This window comes from Oncorhynchus tshawytscha, unplaced genomic scaffold (assembly GCF_018296145.1).
Source record: "Oncorhynchus tshawytscha isolate Ot180627B unplaced genomic scaffold, Otsh_v2.0 Un_contig_7070_pilon_pilon, whole genome shotgun sequence".
Taxonomy (NCBI): Eukaryota; Metazoa; Chordata; class Actinopteri; order Salmoniformes; family Salmonidae; genus Oncorhynchus; species Oncorhynchus tshawytscha.
The window spans coordinates 39,202-57,500 of NW_024609280.1; the positions used below are offsets into that span (position 1 = coordinate 39,202).

Sequence of the window (18,299 nt, forward strand, 5' to 3'; positions counted from 1 at the left end):
TGCGTTAGTTCAACCTCATGCTAATCGCATTAGCCTACGTTAGTTCAACCTCATGCTAATCACATTAGCCTACGTTAGTTCAACCTCATGCTAATCTCATTGCTCAATCATGCTAATCACATTAGCCTACGTTAGTTCAACCTCATGCTAATAGCTTAGCCTACGTTAGTTCAACCTCATGCTAGCCAAGTTCAACCTCATGCTACATTAGCTCAACCTCATGCTAATCGCATTAGCCTACGTTAGCTCAACCTCATGCTAATTGCATTAGCCTACATTAGTTCAACCTCATGCTAATCACATTAGCCTACGTTAGCTCAACCGTCCGGTGGGTGGGACACCGATCTGTAGAGATCCTTTTTAAGTCCCGGTTGATGAAAAAATGGAGACTGAACTGGCTACAGGTGGGCTGCTGGTGTCAGATCTACCATTGTGCCCTTGAGCAAGGCACTTAACCACCACAACATGCTCTACATCCAGGGGTTCTTCTCATAGTGTGGGGTAAAAAAAAGGCAGAGGATTTATTCCTGTTCTAACCAAATGGACAATAAAGCGATTTCTTCTATCCTCAGTACCTATGCAACGGCGCGTCTCATGATGAACAATGAATACATCGTCCCCATGACGGACGAGACCAAGTCCATCACTCTGTTCCCCGACGAGACCAAGAAGCACGGCCTGCCAGGGATCGGCCTGAGCACCTCTCTCCGCCCCAGAATGCACTTCTCCTCCCCCCTCCTTCATCTGCAGCGGAGCCGACTGCTTCCAGTTCAGCCCCGAGTTCCCCCTGGACGTCCTGAAGACCAAGACCATAGAGATGCTGACGGAGGCGGTGAGCGAGGGGAGTCTACACGTCAGAGATCCTATAGGGGGCAGCACCGAGTTCCTGTTCGTTCCTCTCATTAAGTTGTTCTATACCTTACTGATCATGGGAGTGTTCCATAACGGAGACCTGAAGAACATTCTACAGCTGATAGAACCCAGCGTGTTCTCAGAGGGAAGGGACACGCCCACGGACACGCCCACGGACACGCCCGAGAGTGATGTCACTAAGGGAGGAAGAGGAGGGGAGGGGCCTGGAGGAGAGGAGAGGACAGGGAAGGTGCCTAAAGGACTGCTCCAGATGAAACTCCCAGAGCCTGTCAAACTGCAGGTACGCAAGGCACACTGGACATGATATTTGCAAATCAAATGGTATTTGTCACATGCTGACTGAAATGCTGACTTACAAGCCCTTAACCAACAATGCAGTTTTAATAAAAATTAATGTTAAGTAAAAAATAATTAAAGAGCAGCAGTAAAATAACAGTAGTGAGGCTTTGTACAGGGGGCACCGGTTAGTCAAGGTAATTGAGGTAATATGTACATGTAGGTAGAGGTAAAGTGACTATGCATAGATAATAACAGAGAGTAGCAGCAGGGTAACGGGGCTGGGGGAACACTGCCAATAGTCTGGTAGACATTTGATTAGATGTTCAGGAGTCTTCTGGCTTGGGGGTAGAAGATGTGTCGAAGCCTCTTGGATCTAGACTTGGCGCTCTGGTACTGCTTGCCGTGCTGTAGCAGAGAGAACAGTCTATGACTAGAGTGGCTGGAGTCTTTGACAATTTTTAGGGCTTTCGTCTGGCACCGCCTGGTATAGAGGTCCTGGATGACAGGAAGCTTGGCCCTAGTGATGTACTGGGCCGTACGCACTACCCTCTGTAGTACTCTGCTGCCTGCCTGCTGAGTACTCGTTGTTAACCGGACTGTGTCTCTCTAGATGTGCTGCCTGCTGAGTACTCGTTGTTAACCAGACTGTGTCTCTCTAGATGTGCTGCCTGCTGAGTACTCGTTGTTAACAGGACTGTGTCTCTCTAGATGTGCTGCCTGCTGAGTACTCGTTGTTAACCGGACTGTGTCTCTCTAGATGTGCTGCCTGCTGAGTACTCGTTGTTAACCGGACTGTGTCTCTCTAGATGTGCTGCCTGCTGAGTACTCGTTGTTAACCGGACTGTGTCTCTCTAGATGTGCTGCCTGCTGAGTACTCGTTGTTAACCGGACTGTGTCTCTCTAGATGTGCTGCCTGCTGAGTACTCGTTGTTAACCGGACTGTGTCTCTCTAGATGTGCTGCCTGCTGAGTACTCGTTGTTAACCGGACTGTGTCTCTCTAGATGTGCCACCTGCTCCAGTACCTGTGTGACTGTCAGGTGCGCCACCGTATCGAGGCGGTGGTGGGCTTCAGCGATGACTTCGTGGCTCATCTCCAGGACAACCAGCGGTTCCGTTATAACGAGGTCATGCAGGCGCTCAACATGTCGGCTGCCCTGACTGCCAGGAAGACCAAAGAGTTCAGATCTCCTCCTCAGGAACAGGTAGATCAATCATTCAGTCAGTCAATCAGTCAATCAATCAGTCAATCAGTCAGTCAATCAGTCAATCAGTCAGTCAGTCAATCAATCAGTCAGTCAATCAGTCAGTCAGTCAGTCAGTCAGTCAGTCAATCAGTCAGTCAGTCAGTCAGTCAATCAGTCAGTCAATCAGTCAGTCAATCAGTCAGTCAATCAGTCAGTCAGTCAGTCAATCAGTCAATCAGTCAGTCAGTCAATCAGTCAGTCAATCAGTCAGTCAGTCAGTCAATCAGTCAGTCAATCAGTCAGTCAGTCAGTCAATCAATCAATCATTCAGTCAGTCAGTCAATCAATCAGTCAGTCAGTCAGTCAATCAATCAGTCAGTCAATCAATCAGTCAGTCAGTCAGTCAATCAGTCAGTCAGTCAGTCAATCAATCAGTCAGTCAGTCAGTCAGTCAATCAGCCAGTCAGTCAGTCAGTCAGTCAGCCAGTCAGCCAGTCAGTCAGTCAGTCAGTCAGCCAGCCAGTCAGTGAATATCTTCATACTATCTTACATCTTTATCTGGTTGTCCAGATGTTTCGTCTGTAGGTCTACAGATGATCATACTATGAACAAACTATCTGTTGACAAGTACAGCCTGCTACGGTTACGGTTAAGATTAGGATTAGGATTAGAATTCGGATTAGGATTAGGGTTAGTATAAGGGTTAGGATTAGGTTTAAGTTTAGGGTTAGGGTAAGGGTTAAGGTTAGGGTTTGAATAAGGGTTAAGTTTAGGGTTTGAATAAGGGTTAAGTTTAGGGTTTGAATAAGGGTTAAGGTTAGGGTTTGGATAGGGTTAGGGTTAGGATAAGGGTTAAGGTTAGGGTTTGGATAAGGGTTAGGGTTTTGACAAGGGTTAAGGTTTGTTAAGGTTTTGGTTTTGATAAAATTAGGGTTAGGATAAGGGTTAAGGTTAGGGTTTGGATAAGGTTAGGGTTTTGACAAGGGTTAAGGTTAGGGTTTGGATAGGGTTAGGGTTAGGATAAGGGTTAAGGTTAGGGTTAGGGTTTGGATAAGGTTAGGGTTAGGATAAGGGTTACGGTTAGGGTTTGGATAAGGGTTAGGGTTTTGACAAGGGTTAAGGTTAGGGTTTGGATAGGGTTAGGATTAGGAGGGTTAAGGTTAGGGTAAGGATAAGGGTTAAGGTTAGGGTTTGGTTATGGGTTAGGATAAGGGTTAAGGTTAAGGGTTAGGGTTAGGATAGGGTTAGGGTTTGGTTAAGGGTTAGGGTTAGGATAAGGGTTAAGGTTAGGGTTTGGTTAAGGGTTAGGGTTAGGATAAGTGTTGAGGTTAGGGTTAGGGTAAGGGTTAAGGTTAGGGTTTGAATAAGGGTTAAGTTTAGGGTTTGAATAAGGGTTAAGTTTAGGGTTTGAATAAGGGTTAAGTTTAAGGTTTGGATAAGGGTTAGGGTTAGGATAAGGGTTAAGGTTAGGGTTTGGATAAGGGTTAGGGTTTTGACAAGGGTTAAGGTTTTGGTTTTGATAAGGGTTAAGGTTTTGGTTTTGATAAAATTAGGGTTAGGATAAGGGTTAAGGTTAGGGTTTGGATAAGGTTAGGGTTTTGACAAGGGTTAAGGTTAGGGTTTGGATAGGGTTAGGGTTTTGATAAGGGTTAAGGTTAGGGTTTGGATAAGGGGGTTAGGGTTTGACAAGGGTTAGGATAAGGGTTAAGGTTAGGGTTAGGATAAGGGTTAAGGGTTAGGGTTTTAGGTTAGGTTAGGATAAGGGTTATGGGTTAGGATAAGGGTTAAGGTTAGGGTTTGGTTAAGGGTTAGGGTTAGGGTTTGGTTAAGGGTTAGGGTTAGGATAAGGGTTAAGGTTAGGATAGGGTTAGGGTTTGGTTAAGGGTTAGGGTTAGGATAAGTGTTAAGGTTAGGGTTAGGGTAAGGGTTAAGGTTAGGGTTTGAATAAGGGTTAAGTTTAGGGTTTTAAGGGTTAAGTTTAGGGTTTGAATAGTGGTTTAGGGTTTGGATAAGGGTTAGGGTTAGGATAAGGGTTAAGGTTAGGATAGGGTTAGGGTTTGGTTAAGGTTTTGGTTTTGTTAGGGTTAGGATAAGGGTTAAGGTTAGGGTTTGGATAAGGTTAGGGTTTTGACAAGGGTTAAGGTTAGGGTTTGAATAGGGTTAGGGTTAAGGTTAGGGTTTGAAGGGTAAGGGTTTTAAGGGTTAAGGTTAGGGTTAGGATAAGGGTTAAGGTTAGGGTTTGGATAAGGTTAGGGTTAGGATAAGGGTTAAGGTTAGGGTTTGGATAAGGGTTAGGGTTTTGACAAGGGTTAAGGTTAGGGTTTGGATAGGGTTAGGGTTAGGATAAGGGTTAAGGTTAGGGTTTGGATAGGGTTAGGATTAGGATAGGGTTAAGGTTTGATAAGGGTTAAGGTTAGGGTTTGGTTAGGGTTAGGATAAGGGTTAAGGTTAAGGTTAGGGTTAGGATAGGGTTAGGGTTTTTAAGGGTTAGGGTTAGGATAAGGGTTAAGGTTAGGATAGGGTTTAAGGGTTAGGGTTAGGATAAGTGTTAAGTTTAGGGTTAGGATAAGGGTTAGGGTTAGGATAAGGGTTAAGGTTAGGATAAGGGTTAAGGTTAAGGTTAGGATAAGGGTTAAGGTTAGGGTTGGTTAGTTGAAGGGTTAGGTTAGGATAGTTAGGGTTAAGGTTAGTCTTAGGTTAGGGTTAGGTTAGGATAAGGGTTAGTTAGGTTAGGTAGTTAGGTTATGATAGTAGGTTAGGGTTAGGGTTAGTAGTTAGTAGAGTTAAGGGTTAGTTAGGTTTAGGTAGTTAGTTGGTTAGTCTGGGTTAGGTTAGGGTTAGTAGTTAGGTTAAGGTTAAGGGTTAGGGTTAGGTTATAGTTAGGTTAGGGTTACTGATAGTCTTAGAGTTAGGGTTAGGGTTAGTAGATGAATTGTTACTGATAGTCTAAGAGTTAGGGATAGGGTTAGTGAATTGTTACTGATAGTCTGTAGAGTTAGGGTTAGTAGTTAGTAGTTAGTTGAATTGATTGATAGTCTGTAGAGTTAGGTTAGTAGTTAGTAGTTAGTTGAATTGTTACTTAGTCTGTAGAGTTAGGGTTAGGGTTAGTAGTTAGTAGTTAGCTGGTTACTGATAGTCTGTAGAGTTAGGGTTAGTAGTTAGTAGTTAGCTGAATTGTTACTGATAGTCTGTAGAGTTAGGGTTAGTAGTTAGTAGTTAGTTGAAGGTTACTGTTAGTCTGTAGAGTTAGGGTTAGTAGTTTAGGTTAGTTGAAGTTACTGGTCTTAGAGTTAGGGTTAGTAGTTATAAGGTTGAATTGTTACTGATAGTCTTAGGATAGGGTTAGGGTTAGTAGTTAGGTTAGAATTGATATGGTTAGGTTTGGTTAGTTGTTAGGGTTAGGATAGAGTTAGGGTTAGGGTTAGTTGGTTTGGATAAGGTTAGGGTTTAGTTAGATAGTTGAATTGTTACTTAGTTAAGGGTTAGGGTTAGTAGTTAGTAGTTAGTTGAATTGATACTGATAGTCTGTAGAGTTAGGGTTAGTAGTTAGGTTAGTAGTTAGTTGAATTGTTACTGATAGTCTGTAGAGTAGGGTTAGGGTTAGTAGTTAGTAGTTAGTTGAATTGTTACTGATAGTCTGTAGAGTTAGGGTTAGTAGTTAGTAGTTAGTTGAATTGTTACTGATAGTCTGTAGAGTTAGGGTTAGTAGTTAGTAGTTAGTTGAATTGTTACTGATAGTCTGTAGAGTTAGGGTTAGTAGTTAGTAGTTAGTTGAATTGTTACTGATAGTCTGTAGAGTTAGGGTTAGTAGTTAGTAGTTAGTTGAATTGTTACTGATAGTCTGTAGAGTTAGGGTTAGGGTTAGTAGTTAGTAGTTAGTTGAATTGTTACTGATAGTCTGTAGAGTATCTACAGATGGACTTTCCAGATAAACCATGACCCAAGTATCTTCTGCTCTTTTTTGTTAAATGAAGCTCTTTCACCAGTTTGTTAAATGAATACTTAACCAATCAGGGCCGTGAGTTTGTTGAGCAGGTTGGTACCTTTCAGTGATGTTCTCCTCTCAGATCAACATGCTGCTGAGCTTTAAGGACGAGAAGGTGGACTGTCCCTGTCCAGAACACATCAGAGAACAGCTTGTAGACTTCCATGAGGACCTGATGACACACTGTGGTATGTCTTTAACACAAGTTTAACACTGTAGCACTGGGACACCTCCGATTTACTTTCTTTACCGTAACCAGGCCAGCCAAGAACAGCTCGGCTCGGCTCAGTTTGGTTTGGCTCAGTTGTAAAGCCTCATTGAAGTCATTACCCAGGCCAGCCAAGTACAGCTCAGCTCGGTTTGGCTCAGTTGTAAAGCCTCATTGAAGTCATTACCCAGGCCAGCCAAGAACAGCTCGGATTGGCTCGGTTTGGCTCAGTTGTAAAGCCTCATTGAAGTCATTACCCAGGCCAGCCAAGAACAGCTTGGATTGGCTTGGTTTGGCTCAGTTGTAAAGCCTCATTGAAGTCATTACCCAGGCCAGCCAAGAACAGCTCGGATTGGCTTGGTTTGGCTCAGTTGTAAAGCCTCATTGAAGTCATTACCCAGGCCAGCCAAGTACAGCTCAGCTTGGTTTGGCTCAGTTGTGAGCTTCATTGAAGTCATTACCCAGGCCAGCCAAGAATAGCTCGGCTTGGTTTGGTTTGGCTCAGTTTGAGCTTCATTGAAGTCATGGTGACCTTGAATTCATATCTTAACAGCCATTAAACCCAGTAGTTAGTTGACCTCAGCATCTCGGTTTAAACCCAGTAGTGAGTTCATTGAATTCATCTTAACAGGCCAGCCAAGAATAGCTCGGTATTGGTTAGTTGGTTTGGTATTAAACCCAGTAGTTGTGAGCTTTATTGAAGTCATTAAGGCCAGCCAAGAATAGTGAGTTGACCTTGGTTTGGCTCATATCTTAAAGTATTAAACCCAGTAGTGAGTTGACCTTGAATTCATATCTTAACGGTATTAAACCCAGTAGTTAGTTGACCTTGAATTTATCTTGGTTTGGCTCAGTAGTGAGTTGAGAATTCATATCTTAACAGTATTAAACCCAGTAGTTAGTTGGCCAGCCAAGAATAGTAGTGAGTTGCTTGAATTCATATCTTGGTTTAAACCCAGTTAGTGAGCTTCATTGAAGTCATTATCCCAGGCCAGCCAAGAATAGTTCTTGAATTTATTTGGTTTGGCTCAGTTGTGAGTTCATTGAAGTCAATATGGTATTAAACCCAGTAGTGAGTTGACCTTGAATTCATATCTTAACAGTATTAAACCCAGTAGTTAGTTGACTTTGAATTCATATCTTAACGGTATTAAACCCAGTAGTGAGTTGACCTTGAATTCATATCTTAACGGTATTAAACCCAGTAGTGAGTTGACCTTGAATTCATATCTTAACGGTATTAAACCCAGTAGTGAGTTGACCTTGAATTCATATCTTAACGGTATTAAACCCTGGTTGACCTTGAATTCATATCTGAATACAAACAGTGCAGCTATTCCTATCGCAAGGCTATCAAACAAGCTAAGTTGCCAGTATCAGAGACAAAGTAGAATCTCAATTCAACGGCTCAGACACAAGAGGTATGTGGCAGGGTCTACAGTCAATCACTTGGATTCTACTTAAGGAAGAAACCCAGTTGCCCAGTCACGGACCAGGATGTCTTGCTCCCAGGCAGACTAAATAACTGTTTTGCCAGGCATTGAGGACAATACAGTGCCACTGACACGGCCTGCACCACGAGGAAGACTCATGTCTCTGGTGGAGAAGGTGGTCTACCTGAAGAAGAAGATGACTTTCACTGCAGCCAAGAAGAAAGATAAGAAACCCAGTAAGACATTTAAACGTGTTAGACCCTTCGCAAGGCTGCAGGCCCAGGACACAGTGTTACAGACAGCCATCCCCAGCCAGTGTTACAGCGCCCTCTCAGGACACAGTGTTACAGACAGCCCAGCTGGACACAGTGTGTGTTTACGGCACATATTCAATCAATCCCTATACCAGTCAGACTGTTCCCACATGCTTCAAGAGGGCCACCATTGTTACAGACAGTTCCCAAGGAAACACAGGTAACTGACAGCCTACCGCCTCTGTAGCACACAGTGTTACAGAAGCCTTTGAGAGACTAGTCTCTGTAGGACACAGTGTTACAGACAGCCTTCTCTCTGTAGGACACATATCACAGACAGCCCCCTGTAGGACACCCTTCTCCACTAGGACACAGTGTTACAGACAGCCTTCTTCTCCCAAACAGTGTTACAGACATGCAATCTCAACACAGTGCACACTGCCCTAACCCATCTGTTACAGAGAATACCTCTGTGAGACAATGCTGTTCATCGACAGTGTTACAGACAGCTCTGTAGGCACAGTGTTACAGACACCATAGGACACAGTGTTACAGACAGCCTCTCTCTGTAGGTCATGTTACAGACAGCCTTCTCTCTGTAGGACACAGTGAGCCTTCTCTCTGTACCCTGGGTGTTACAGACAGCCTTCTCTCTGTAGGACACAGTGTTACAGACAGCCTCTCTCTGTAGGACACAGTGTTACAGACAGCCTTCTCTCTGTAGACACAGTGTTACAGACCTTCTCCTGTAGGACACAGTGATCCTCAACACTGGGGCCCCACAGTGTTACTGAGCCCTTCTCCTGTAGGACACAGTGTTCAGACAGCCGACTCTCTGTAGGACCAGTGCACGCCTTCAACTCAATCAGTGTTCAAGTTCTGTAGGACACAGTGTTACAGACAGTGGTAGGCTTGATTACAGACAACTGTAGGACACAGTGTTACAGACAGCCCTCTCTGTAGGGAGTGTTACAGACAGCCTTTTCTCTGTAGGTGGTGTTACAGAAAATTTTCTCTGTAGGACACAGTGTTACAGACAGCCTTCTCTCAGGACAAGTGTTAAGACAGATGATCTGTGGACACAGTGTTACAGACAGCCTTTTCTCTGTAGGACACAGTGTTACAGACAGCCTCCACTCTGTAGGAACAGTGTTACAGACAGCCTTCTCTCTGTAGGACACAGTGTTACAGACAGCCTTACACATCTGACAAAGGACACAGTGTTACAGACAGCCTTCTCTCTGTAGGACACAGTGTTACAGACAGCCTTCTCTCTGTAGGACACAGTAGTGTTACAGACAGCCTTCTCTCTGTAGGACACAGTTTACAGAAGCCTTCTCTCTGCAGGACACAGTGTTACAGACAGCCTTCTCTCTGTAGGACACAGTGTTACAGACAGCCTTCTCTCTGTAGGACACAGTGTTACAGACAGCCTTCTCTCAGGACCAGTGTTACAGACAGCCTTCTCTCTGAGGACACAGTGTTACAGGCCTTCTCTCCAAAGGCACAGTGTTACAGACAGCCTTCTCTCTGAGGGCACAGTGTTACAGACAGCCTTCTCCTGTAGGACACAGTGTTACAGACACCTTCCTCTGTAGGCACAGTGTTACAGACAGCCTTCTCTCTGTAGGACACAGTGTTACAGACAGCCTCTCTCTGTGGACACAGTGTTACAGACAGTCTCTCTGTAGGACACAGTGTTACAGACAGCCTTCTCTCTGTAGGACACAGTGTTACAGACAGCCTTCTCTCTGTAGGACACAGTGTTACAGACAGCCTTCTCTCTGTAGACACAGTGTTACAGACAGCCTCTCTCTGTAGGACACAGTGTTACAGACAGCCTTCTCTCTGTAGGGCACAACAGACAGCCTTGGGACTCTGTAGGACACAGTGTTACAGACAGCCTTCTCTCTGTAGGACACAGTGTTACAGACAGCCACCTTCTAACCTGAGTGGCTACAGTGTTACAGACAGCCTTTCTCTGTCAGGACACAGTGACAGACAGCCACTCTCTGTAGCCACAGTGTTACAGACAGCCATCTCTGAAGGACGAGTGTTACAGACAGCCTTCTCTCTGTAGGATCACAGTGTTACAGACAGCCTGAAAAACTCTCTGTAGGCCACAGTGTTACAGACAGCCTTCTCTCTGTAGGACACAGTGTTACTGACAGCCTTCTCTCTGTAGGACACAGTGTTACAGACAGCCTTTCTCTCTGTAGGACACAGTGTTACAGACAGCCTTCTCTCTGTAGGACACAGTGTTACAGACAGCCTTCTCTCTGTAGGACACAGTGTTACAGACATCTCTGTAGGACACAGTGTTACAGACAGCCTTCTCTCTAGCCAGTTTACAACAATGCTACTCTGTATATACAGTGTTACTTCTCCTAGGACACAGTGTTACAGACATCTCATAGGACACAGTGTTACAGATACTGTTCTCTAGGACACATACAGACTGCATTCTCTGTAGGACACAGTGTTCAGACTAGCCCACTTTAACAGTGTTACAGACACTGTGTGTTTACAGATAGCTTTCTCATCTGTATATACAGTGTTACAGATAGCCTTCATCTACTGTAGGACACTGTGTTACAGACAGCCTTTGTACATCTCTGTACACAGTGTTACAGACAGTTTTCATTCTGTAGGATTACTTTGTTATTACTGCATTGTCGGAACTGTTACAGACAGCCTTCTCTCTGTAGGACACAGTGTTACAGACAGCCTTTTCTTAGGACACATTTGTTACAGACAGATTTCTCTGTAGGACACAGTGTTAACCCAGCCTTTCTCTGTAGGAACAGTGTTACAGAGTTCTCTCTCTAGGACACAGTGTTCATATCTTCTGTAGGACACAGTGTTACAGACATCTCTCTGTAGGACACAGTGTTGTCTGTAGGACACAGTGTTACAAACCCAGTAGTGAGTTGAGTCTTGAATTCATATCTTAGGACACAGTGTTTAAACCCAGTAGGACACAGTGTTACAGACAGCCTTCTCTCTGTAACGGTATTAGAACTCCAGTAGGACACAGTGTTACAGACATTCATATCTTAGGACACAGTGTTACAGAAGCCTTCCCTGTAGGACACAGTGTTACAGACAGCCTTCTCTCTGTAGGACACAGTGTTACAGACAGCCTTCTCTCTGTAGGGCACAGTGTTACAGACAGCCTTCTCTCTGTAGGACACAGTGTTACAGAAGCCTTCTCTCAGACACAGTGTTACAGACAGCCTTCTATCTTAGGACACAGTGTTAAACAGCCAGTAGTGTAGGACACAGTGTTACAGACATTCATCTCTGTACACAGTGTTACAGACAGCCTTCTTCTGTAGGACACAGTGTTACAGACAGCCTTCTCTCTGTAGGACACAGATTACAGACAGCCTTCTCTCTGTAGGACACAGTGTTACAGACAGCCTTCTCTCTGTAGGACACAGTGTTACAGACAGCCTTCTCTCTGTAGGACACAGTGTTACAGACAGCCTTCTCTCTGTAGGACACAGTGTTAAGACAGCCTTCTCTCTGTAGGACACAGTGTTACAGACAGCCTTCTCTCTGTAGGACACAGTGTTACGACAGCCTTTCTCTGTAGGACACAGTGTTACAGACAGCCTTCTCTCTGTAGGACACAGTGTTACAGACAGCCTTCTCTCTGTAGGACACAGTGTTACAGACAGCCTTCTCTCTGTAGGACACAGTGTTACAGACAGCCTTCTCTCTGTAGGACACAGTGTTACAGACAGCCTTCTCTCTGTAGGACACAGTGTTACAGACAGCCTTCTCTCTGTAGGACACAGTGTTACAGACAGCCTTCTCTCTGTAGGACACAGTGTTACAGACAGCCTTCTCTCTGTAGGACACAGTGTTACAGACAGCCTTCTCTCTGTAGGACACAGTGTTACAGACAGCCTTCTCTCTGTAGGACACAGTGTTACAGACAGCCTTCTCTCTGTAGGACACAGTGTTACAGACAGCCTTCTCTCTGTAGGACACAGTGTTACAGACAGCCTTCTCTCTGTAGGACACAGTGTTACAGACAGCCTTCTCTCTGTAGGACACAGTGTTACAGACAGCCTTCTCTCTGTAGGACACAGTGTTACAGACAGCCTTCTCTCTGTAGGACACAGTGTTACAGACAGCCTTCTCTCTGTAGGACACAGTGTTACAGACAGCCTTCTCTCTGTAGGACACAGTGTTACAGACAGCCTTCTCTCTGTAGGACACAGTGTTACAGACAGCCTTCTCTCTGTAGGACACAGTGTTACAGACAGCCTTCTCTCTGTAGGACACAGTGTTACAGACAGCCTTCTCTCTGTAGGACACAGTGTTACAGACAGCCTTCTCTCTGTAGGACACAGTGTTACAGACAGCCTTCTCTCTGTAGGACACAGTGTTACAGACAGCCTTCTCTCTGTAGGACACAGTGTTACAGACAGCCTTCTCTCTGTAGTAGGACACAGTGTTACAGACAGCCTTCTCTCTGTAGGACACAGTGTTACAGACAGCCTTCTCTCTGTAGGACACAGTGTTACAGACAGCCTTCTCTCTGTAGGACACAGTGTTACAGACAGCCTCTCTCTCTGTAGGACACAGTGTTACAGACAGCCTTCTCTCTGTAGGACACAGTGTTACAGACAGCCTTCTCTCTGTAGGACACAGTGTTACAGACAGCCTTCTCTCTGTAGGACACAGTGTTACAGACAGCCTTCTCTCTGTAGGACACAGTGTTACAGACAGCCTTCTCTCTGTAGGACACAGTGTTACAGACAGCCTTCTCTCTGTAGGACACAGTGTTACAGACAGCCTTCTCTCTGTAGGACACAGTGTTACAGACAGCCTTCTCTCTGTAGGACACAGTGTTACAGACAGCCTTTCTCTCTGTAGGACACAGTGTTACAGACAGCCTTTTCTCTGTAGGACACAGTGTTACAGACAGCCTTCTCTCTGTAGGACACAGTGTTACAGACAGCCTTTTCTCTGTAGGACACAGTGTTACAGACAGCCTTTTCTCTGTAGGACACAGTGTTACAGACAGCCTTTTCTCTGTAGGACACAGTGTTACAGACAGCCTTCTCTCTGTAGGGCACAGTGTTACAGACAGCCTTCTCTCTGTAGGACACAGTGTTACAGACAGCCTTCTCTCTGTAGGACACAGTGTTACAGACAGCCTTCTCTCTGTAGGACACAGTGTTACACAGTGTTACAGACAGCCTTCTCTCTGTAGGACACAGTGTTACAGACAGCCTTTTCTCTGTAGGACACAGTGTTACAGACAGCCTTTTCTCTGTAGGACACAGTGTTACAGACAGCCTTCTCTCTGTAGGACACAGTGTTACAGACAGCCTTCTCTCTGTAGGACACAGTGTTACAGACAGCCTTCTCTCTTTAGGACACAGTCTGGCATCAGGTATGAGTTGATTAGACAGCACTAACAGATCTGGCATCAGGCTGGTCCTTTTCTGGGTCTGTCTGTCTCTGTCTCTGTCTCTGTCTGTCTCTGTCTCTGTCTCTGTCTCTGTCTCTCTCTCTCTCTGTCTCTCTCTCTCTCTCTCTCTCTCTCTCTCTGTCTGAATAGAGAGAGTAGACCATTTGTCCTTGTCCCAGTGCTTTGCTTTGTGTCTGACCGCAGTGCGTTGCCTCCGGTCCTTCAGGCACGTTGCAGCAGCTGATCAGTGAGACCATGGTACGCTGGGCCCAGGAGAGCATCATGGAGGACCCAGAGCTGATCAGAGCCATGTTTGTCCTACTCCACCGTCAGTACGACGGCATCGGGGGCCAGGTCCGGGCCCTGCCCAAGGCCTACACCATCAACTCAGTCTCCGTGGAGGACACCATCAAACTGCTGGCGTCACTGGGACAGATCAGATCGCTGTTGTCTGTACGCATGGGGCGTGAGGAGGAGAAACTGATGATCAGAGGGCTGGGGTAAGGGCTCTACACTACACACTACACACTACATACTACACACTACATACTACACACTACATACTACATACTACATACTACACACTACATACTACATACTACACACTACATGCTACATACTACACACTATACATACTACACACTACACACTACACCCTACATACTACATACTACACACTACATACTACACACTACATACTACATACTACACACTACATACTACACACTACATACTACATACTACACACTATACATACTACACACTACACACTACATACTACACACTACATACTACACACTACACACTACATACTACATACTACACACTACACACTATACATACTACACACTACACACTACATACTACATACTACACACTACATACTACACACTACACACTACACACTACATACTACACACTACACACTATACATACTACACACTACACACTACATACTACATACTACACACTACATACTACATACTACACACTACATACTACATACTACACACTACATACTACATACTACACACTACACACTATACATATTACACACTACATACTACACACTACATACTACACACTACATACCACACACTACATACTACACACTACATACTACACACTACATACTACACACTACATACTACACACTACATACTACACACTACATACTACACACTACACACTATACATACTACACACTACACACTATACATACTACACACTACACACTACACACTACATACTACACACTACACACCACACACTACACACTACACACTACATACTACATACTACACACTACACACTATACATACTACACACTACACACTACACACCACATACTACACACTACACACTACATACTACACACTACATACTACACACTACATACTACACACTACACACTACACACTACACTCTATACATACTATACACACTACACACTACATACTACACACTACACACCACATACTACACACTACACACTACATACTACATACTACACACTACACACTAGATAATGCATACTACACACTACATACTACACACTACATACTACATACTACACACGACATACTACACACTACATACTACACACTACATACTACACACTACACACTACACACTACACACTACATACTACACACTACATACTACATACTACACACTACATACTACACACTACACACTATACATACTACACACTACACACTACACACTACATACTACACACTACACACTACACACCACATACTACACACTACACACTACATACTACACACTACACACCACATACTACACACTACACACTACATACTACACACTACATACTACACACTACATACTATATACTACACACTACATACTACACACTACATACTACACACTACATACTACACACTATACACTACATACTACACACTACACACCACATACTACACACTACACACTACATACTACATACTACACACTAGATAGTGCATACTACACACTACACACTACATACTACACACTACATCCTACACGCTACACACTACATACTACATATTACATACTACACACTACATACTACACACTACATACTACACACTACACACTACATACTACATACTACACACTACATACTACATACTACACACTACATACTACACACTACATTACATACTACATACTGCACACTACATACTACACACTACATACTAACCCTTCAGCATGAGGCGTGAGGAGGAGAAACTGATGATCAGAGGGCTGGGGTAAGGGCTCTACACTACACACTACACACTGCATACTACACACTACACACTACATACTACACACTACATACTACACACTACATACTACACACTACATACTACACACTACATACTACACACTACATACTACATACTACACACTACATACTACATACTATACACTACATACTACATACTACACACCACATACTACATACTACACACTACATACTACATACTACACACTACATACTACATACTACTCACTACATACTACATACTACACACTACACACTACATTCTACACGCTACACACTACATACTACACACTACATACTACACACTACATACTACACACTACATACTACACACTACACACTACATACTACATACTACACACTACATACTACACACTACATACTACATACTATACACTACATACTACATACTACACACCACATACTACATACTACACACTACATACTACATACTACACACTACATACTACATATTACTCACTACATACTACATTTCACATACTACATACTACACACTACATACTACATACTACACACTACATACTACATACTACTCACTACATACTACATACTACATACTACACACTACATACTACACACTACACACTACATACTACATACTAACTGGGGTAAGGGCTCTACACTACACACTACACACTGCATACTACACACTACACACTACATACTACACACTACATACTACATACTACACACTACATACTACACACTACACACAAGCATTTCGCTACACTCGCATTAACATCTGCTAACCATGTGTATGTGACAAATAAATTTGATTTGATACTACATACTACACACTACACACTACACACTACATACTACACACTACACACTACATACTACATACTACATACTACATTTTACATACTACATACTACATACTACACACTACACACTACACACTACATACTACACACTACATACTACACACTACATACTACATACTACACACTACACACTACATACTACACACTACATACTATACACTACATACTAACTGGGGTAAGGGCTCTACACTACACACTACTTGTTTACCTGCCTGTCTCTTGGTCTGGTCTCTCTACAGAGACATCATGAACAACAAGGTGTTCTACCAGCATCCTAACCTGATGAGAGCTCTGGGAATGCATGAGACTGTCATGGAGGTGATGGTTAACGTCCTGAGTGGAGGGGAATCCAAGGTAACTGCACATAAGGGGTGTGTGTGTGTGTGTGTGTGTGTGTGTGTGTGTGTGTGTGTGTGTGTGTGTGTGTGTGTGTGTGCTGTTTGAAGGAGGGTTTCTTTTTTTCTAATTAAATTTGTTCCATCTATGTATTTTTGATCAGTTTTGATCTAGCATCAGGTTCAACCAGTCCCTATAACACATCACCATGTAAAAGGCAAAACTGATCCCAGATCAGCACTCTGAGCTGCTTGGGGCCCAGATGTCATGTCATTGTTGATTGATAATTAATTGATATCATTAGTGATTGATATGTCATGAGTGATTGATAGTTTATTGATGTCATGTCATTGTTCAAATCAAATTTTATTTGTCACATACACATGGTTAGCAGATGTTAATGCGAGTGTAGCGAAATGCTTGTGCTTCTAGTTCCGACAATGCAGTAATAACCAACGAGTAATCTAACCTAACAATATCACAACTACTACCTTATACACACAAGTGTAAAGGAAGGAATAAGAATATGTACATAAAGATATATGAATGAGTGATGGTACAGAACGGCATAGGCAAGATACAGTTGTAACGACACTTCCTGTCCCGTTCACCGTGTAACTAACGTCACCTCCTGTCCCGTTCACTGTGTAACATTTCTAATGTCACTTCCTGTCCCGTTCACTGTGTAACTAACGTCACTTCCTGTCCCGGTCACTGTGTAACTAACGTCACTTCCTGTCCCGTTCACTGTGTAACTAACGTCACTTCCTGTCCCGGTCACTGTGTAACTAACGTCACTTCCTGTCCCGTTCACTGTGTAACTAACGTCACTTCCTGTCCCGTTCACTGTGTAACTAACGTCACTTCCTGTCCCGTTCACTGTGTAACTAACGTCACTTCCTGTCCCGGTCACTGTGTAACTAACGTCACTTCCTGTCCCGTTCACTGTGTAACTAACGTCACTTCCTGTCCCGTTCACTGTGTAACTAATGTCACTTCCTGTCCCGTTCACTGTGTAACTAATGTCACTTCCTGTCCCGTTCACTGTGTAACGTCACTTCCTGTCCCGTTCACTGTGTAACTAACGTCACTTCCTGTGTCACTGTGTGTCACTTCCTGTGTTCACTGTGTAACTAATGTCACTTCCTGTCCCGTTCACTGTGTAACATTTCTAACGTCACTTCCTGTC

The 18,299-nt window shown here is 43.8% G+C and overlaps 1 protein-coding gene across 1 annotated transcript in view; it reads left to right on the forward strand.

Annotated features, from left to right (window-relative positions):
- LOC112242112 (ryanodine receptor 2) overlaps window positions 1-18,299 on the forward strand; it is a gene marked incomplete at both ends in the record, with an annotated part of 113,571 nt that overhangs the window by 28,313 nt on the left and 66,959 nt on the right. Inside the window, 8 exon segments of the mRNA XM_042314754.1 lie at window positions 573-732; window positions 734-1,153; window positions 2,155-2,355; window positions 6,405-6,514; window positions 7,694-7,752; window positions 8,110-8,199; window positions 13,875-14,148; window positions 17,014-17,128. Coding sequence (XP_042170688.1) covers window positions 573-732; window positions 734-1,153; window positions 2,155-2,355; window positions 6,405-6,514; window positions 7,694-7,752; window positions 8,110-8,199; window positions 13,875-14,148; window positions 17,014-17,128 — 1,429 coding nt within the window.